This window comes from Geotrypetes seraphini, chromosome 1 (assembly GCF_902459505.1).
Source record: "Geotrypetes seraphini chromosome 1, aGeoSer1.1, whole genome shotgun sequence".
NCBI classification, from domain to species: domain Eukaryota; kingdom Metazoa; phylum Chordata; class Amphibia; order Gymnophiona; family Dermophiidae; genus Geotrypetes; species Geotrypetes seraphini.
The window spans coordinates 547,127,547-547,133,546 of NC_047084.1; the positions used below are offsets into that span (position 1 = coordinate 547,127,547).

The 6,000-nt window shown below is 36.7% G+C and overlaps 1 protein-coding gene across 3 annotated transcripts in view; it reads left to right on the forward strand.

Moving 5' to 3' along the window:
* The window catches only part of LOC117352606 (polypyrimidine tract-binding protein 3-like), a 147,810-nt gene extending 144,377 nt beyond the window's left edge, over positions 1–3,433 (forward strand). For all 3 annotated transcript variants that reach the window (XM_033929160.1, XM_033929159.1, XM_033929161.1), the window contains one exon: positions 209–3,433. In XM_033929160.1, the coding sequence (XP_033785051.1) occupies positions 209–341 (133 nt within the window). In that variant the 3' untranslated portion in view covers positions 342–3,433. The remainder of the gene's footprint in view (positions 1–208) is intronic.
* The last annotated feature ends 2,567 nt before the right edge of the window (positions 3,434–6,000 follow it).

The following is a 6,000-nucleotide window of genomic DNA, read 5'->3' on the forward strand; positions in this document are numbered from 1 at the left end:
CTTCTGAGATCTCAAGATGTTTTCTCTCTTATATGTTCACAATTTAATCACATTTTTAATTTAATTATAAACTGATGGAAGGCTTTCTTTATGTTTCATATTTGTTGTTTTCCATTGAATTGTGTGAATGCATTAATATTTGAAACATCACTGAAATGTTCATGTTCGTGGAACTTAAAGCAATTGCATTTATTTCCTTAATGTATAGGAAAGATCGTAAAATGGCTCTGATTCAGTTGGGTTCTGTGGAAGAAGCAATCCTGGCTCTAATAGACCTCCATAACACTGAGCTTGGAGAAAGCCACCACCTCAGAGTTTCCTTTTCAAAATCTACAATCTGACTTGCTCCATGAGCTTTCCTTTCAAGACTGGACCATTGTATCAGTAAAATCTTCAGACAGAGACTGAGGCAACAAAGATCAACTCTGCCTTCTCAAAAAAGGAAGGAAAACTTAGCCTTCATTAGATTTTTAAACAGTTTCACAGTAAAGAATGAAGGGATATGGTTTCTGAATCAAAGGATTAACCAGTATGTGGTCAAAGTTTTGAAGGTCCATCTTTAATTTCTTTGTAGAGTTCACATTAGCAAAATGTCTTGGCAATCAAATTTCTAATGCTGGATTTTTTTTTTATTTTTTATTTTTTGTAAAGACTTCCTCTATCTTGCTATTCCAAATCGACCTTACACGACACTCTTTTTTCTGCCAAGATCTTAAAATGTTTGTAAAATTTCATGAGCACACTCTATCTCATTTTGAACACATCTCTGCAGATGAGGTGTTGTATTTGAATTGAAGCAGTAGAAACTATTATCTTAATCGAAGAGAAGTGAAGGAACTACATATGACAAATTTACTTGCACATGTCTATGTAGTTGTGCACTATCTCCTTCAATTATTAATACCACCAGGTAGGATTTTGGTTTGTTTGTTTTCAAATAACCCAGGGTAAAACAGTGACCTTAAAATAAAATGAAATTTTGGAGAACTCAAAGGAAAGCAAATTATTAGCTGATTGTCTAATAAAGATTTGGTTGGTTGGCAGGCTTTTTTAATTTGAAAATAATTTTTTCAATAATTTAACTATTTTGTAAAAGTAAAATCAGGGCTAGTTGCTCCAAGTTGGACTTATTTGAAGGTGTTTTTTTAAAATAATATTGCAGTCGGGGTTTGTAGTCCTCTGTTACTGACAAAAGCAAAGACTAACTCAGATTGTGCCACATATTCTGTAGAATTAATTGATGGCTTTAAAACAGGAATTTGGGGGAGTCAAATTATAGTCTGAAAATCTATTTTCTTAGAATGAAAAGCAATATCATTCTGAAGTGAGGTTAATTATTGTAATGTAGAAAAGAAAATATATAATTAAAATGAATAATCATGCTTGTAAGGATTGCAGAATATCCTCTTTGCTCCCATTTCTCTTCCTGCCCCCCCCCCCCCAAAAAAAAAAAAAAATAGGGAAAGAATTGTGTAATGCAAGTTAGGAAAATAAAAATTTGAAAGAGACAGAAATAAATTTAAATAAATAAAAATTTAAATATATTTTTTTCTGAAAAGAGGTTTATCCTCTTAAGGAGACTATTCGGATTTATCATTTGGTTTGACAGATTTTTTTTTAAAGTTATTTTTGGTATCATGTTACCTAATGGGTTGTTTGTACCACTGTAATCTTTAAATAATACTTAAATCAGAATTAGTATATATTTACTTTTCTTATGTGCCTTATGTATTTATAATGAAACAGGCTAGCTTTCTAAGATGTCTTGGTGACTGTTATGGGCTTGGGAAGGGTGTTTTTTTTCCCATTTGGTTTTTAGTTTGTAAATATTTTCTTTATTATTTTTAAAACTCTTTCTAGCAAGAAGAAATCCAGTTTGGTGCAGAAATAGGGAGGGAGTTGTAATAACTCCAAACCCACACTGTAGGGAGTTGCACCAAACCAAGTCAGTCTTCCAGGACATTTGCCCAGTCCTGGGGTTTTAAATATATTTTTTTCAAAACATTCTAGTGCTTCTTATTTTACAGAATGCTTTGGGAGAATGTTAGGAAACTTGGCCTAGAAGAGTATCTGGTAGTAATATTGCTAATTTAACATCTAGGCCCTCTCTTGACTTTTATCTGCTGATAGTCCTCTGACACTAGTTATAGGTGTATTTTTAAAATAACTCTTAAAAGCTCCTTAGAGTGGTTTCCTGATTTCCTGATCTCAGGTTTTATAGTGTGGGATGTTTTATTTTTTAAATACCGAGTATACACTTGCTTCCCTGTTTACTAAGCCACGGTAGATGTTACTACTGCAGCCCAGAGCGCTAAATACTCTAATGCTCATAGAATTCTTATGAGCGTTGTTGGAGCATTTAGCACCCCGGGCTAGGTAGAAACCTCTACCATAGCTTAGTAAAAGAGGCCCTTAATTTTTCTTGCTTATTTTAATTTCGACAATGAATGTCTGCTTTTGTTCAGTCAAGAATAATTGTACAGTAATTATTTTACAATTTTCTTCATTGTAGACTTTCATTTTGATGGTTGCAATTGTTTCCATTGCCCCCTGGAAATTAAGCAGTCAAATCCCAAAAGCATGTTAGGAATTGTGATAATTATTTATAGTAAAACTGTATTTTGTTACAGAAGAAGAAAATATATTAAAGTTTTTTGTTCAAAATCTTAGTAATTTACAGTAGATAGCTTGATGAGATTTAATTATATCTTTTTGTTTTCTTTCTGTTATCTGAGTTGCTTTTAGTTTCACAGCAATTTTGTTAGTTTATAGCATAGATAGAGATCAATAATAGAGAACAATGTTTTTTTTTCTGTTTTATTTACTTCCATTTAACATTTGTATAACATCTAGAGTGGACATGTTCTGTCTTCTGTTCTTCTAGTTTGGTCTGTTTTTATCATCTCTTAAATTAACTGTATTGTAGAAATCTCTCCTCTTGTTCCTTGCAACATCATAGTCATAGGACATTCCATGTCTTGGGATCAATTCACTTCTAAATTTAGGGGGAACAAATTCATTAGTTCATAATACAATGTAGAAGACCTAGAGTGTATCTTGATGCCACATCCGTCCTAATGCATCATTCAGGACAAAGAAGCACTAGACCCCACTGATAACATGGAATGGGCTGGCATCACTGAAAAAATAATAATTAAAGCAATCTCATACTAAAACATAGAATTCTTGCTATTTTGATGGAAATCAAGTTAGAAAAAGTGTTTGGCAGCCTGTAAAAAACAGTATATGCCAAAATCTCTTGAGTGTTCATATGCCTGAAGGTAGAACTTAAGTGATCTTGAAAGTTCATGTATATTCTGTTGGCTTAATAGATGACTGATCTATTTAGAATCTGTACTTTTTTTCTGAACCTGTTTGCCTACTGGCATTCTTCATTTTCAAAGTGCATAAATATATATTTGAAAGGGCTATATGTTAAGAAAATAGTGTCTCATTTCACATTCTGTTCCTAGTTTTCTTGTAATAATTTTTCTTAGAGGTTAATAGTGGGGGTGTAAAAATTGTTTTTTATATTTACAGCATGTTTTTTTTTTTTTATATCAAATGCCAACCATCTCTTGGGGGGGAGCAATCACTGAGACACCTGCCCCACAATAGCCAGGCAATCTGCCACAAAATCTATGAAAAGGCAACCCAGACTGTACACAATCTGGGTTCTTTCATTAATACTTTGGAACCATGTGTCAATTTTGGTTCATAGACAGTAACGCGGAAGACAAAGGCACGCGCCGACAACTGAGCGCAAGATGGAGGCGCGCGCCGAAGAAAAAGACTGTTTTTAGGGGCTGCGACGGGGGTTTTTGTAGGGGAGCCCCCCCCCCACTTTACTTAATACAGATCGCGGCGGCGTTGGGGGGGTTTGGGGGGTTGTAACCCCCCACATTTTAGTGAAAACGTAACTTTTTCCCTGAAAACAGGGAAAAAGTTAAATTTTCAGTAAAATGTGGAGGGTTACAACCCCCCACAACTCCCCCACAACGCGGTGCAATCTGTATAAAGTAAAGTGTGGGGGGGTTCCCCCCCCACACCCCCCGTCGTAGCCCCTAAAAACAGTCTTTTTCTTCGGCGCACGCCTCCGCGCTCGCGCCTTTGTCCCGGCGCGCTTTTGACCTGACACCGTCAATTTTAGCAGGCAATGAAAAAAGTTGCTGGTACTTGGTACACCTGAGCACACTGTGAAAAAAAGCCTTGGGTGTTTGTGATTTGAATTTAATGAGGCAAAATGTAGAGCAAAAGGGATTTACCAAATACTAAGAGCAGTCTATATTTATTTTCAGCAGTTTTTAGCGCAGAGAGCCACGCTGAATGACCCATGCTGCTGCTGATGCTCATAGGAACACTATGAGTGCCGGGAGCAGCGCGGGCCATTCATTGTGGCTCTTTGCGCTAAATACTGCTAGCGTAGTTTGATAGAAGAGGCCCTAAGTTTTATGTGTTCTGAAGTAGAGGGAGTACTACTGTATATGAGAATGTGAGGAGGAAGGAAAGCAAATGGTATAATATCAACATTGGTTTGTCTATCCTAAAGTAAGCTCAATTTTATCTTTATATAGTACTGGAGTCCTGTATTGGCATATACAGTACTGAAATGGTTTGATTAAAAAAAAATCTGGGTGGCTTAATGGCTAATTTGTGTGGTTTTAGTTTTATCTTGCATTAGTGTTATAGCATTGTGTATTTTTGTATTTTCTTTTGATCTGTAGTGTGAATTATCCCTGTTAAATTGTGTTAGTGCTGTTACTGGTGGAGAAGTCTGCTTTGAAATGAGAGCTGCAAGAATGTATGAATGTCTCTGAAAACTGAGTGCATTTAAAACAGGGGTGTCAAATGCAATTACATTAAGGAGCCAAAATCCAAAACACAGGCTAAGTCGCGGGCCAGCCCTTGCCCAATCTCCGTCCCAGACCCTGCCCCCATAATAATACTAATTATAACACTATTTTTTCCATTCATTTTTCATATATACACACACAATATAATCATATTAACACATAATGATAATGGTTAACCACAAAATTAAACTACACAAAACACACTGTATGCTTCTCAACATTCAATCCTACCAGAACACAGATAACCCCTATGCAAATACGGGACCAAAAACTAAAAGTACTAATATATTTTTTTTAAAACACCCTAATATTCAAGATTCTGCATGCAGTACACCCCCAGAGAAAAAGAAACAAATGTATTTCTTCCTGAGCAGTGCAAAAGATAGACAGCAGATTAAAATGTTCAAAATTGACACAATTCAAACACTAACTTGAAAATAAAATCATTCCCCCTACCTTTGTTGTCTCCCTCCCTCCATGCTGTGCCTCTCTCCGGCGGGTGTCTAACCTTCTGGCTGGCTCCAACCTGGATGTTTTATGCGGCTGCATTCCCCAGTGTTACCTTGTGGCCGGCTCCCTCCTCACAGCCGTAGTGTGCACAGAGGGCTCCTCGTGTGTCCTGCACCTGAACTGGAAGCCTTCTCTCTGATGTCGCAACGTCAGAGGGAATGCTGCTGGATGAGGTGTGGGTCGCGTGAGGAGCCGCTGCACACTACGGCTGTGAGGAGGAAGGAGCTGGCCACAAGGTAACACTGGGGGCATCGAACTGCGGGCCGCATAAAACGACCAGGTGGGCCTTGAGTTTTACACCTGTGATTTAAAAGATTTGTTGAAATCTGTCGTGAATTTTGTTGGATGCAATTGTTTTATTTTCTGTTCAAACTGTTCCTCTATAGAGGATTTGGCTTTGTTTTGCCTTTTCCATATCCTCTGCTAGAGCTTGATTTCACAATATCAGCATATAAGAGTGGCTCAGCAAATAGACAGTGGAATTAACGTTAACTTAAAGGGTCTATTTCCCTTTTTATATGAAATACCTATTCATAGTACATGTGAGCATCCAGTGTTTTGAAACAAAAAACCAACAACTCCGAGATTAGGTGGTAAAGCTACATACAATGACACTGAATTACACTTACATTTATTT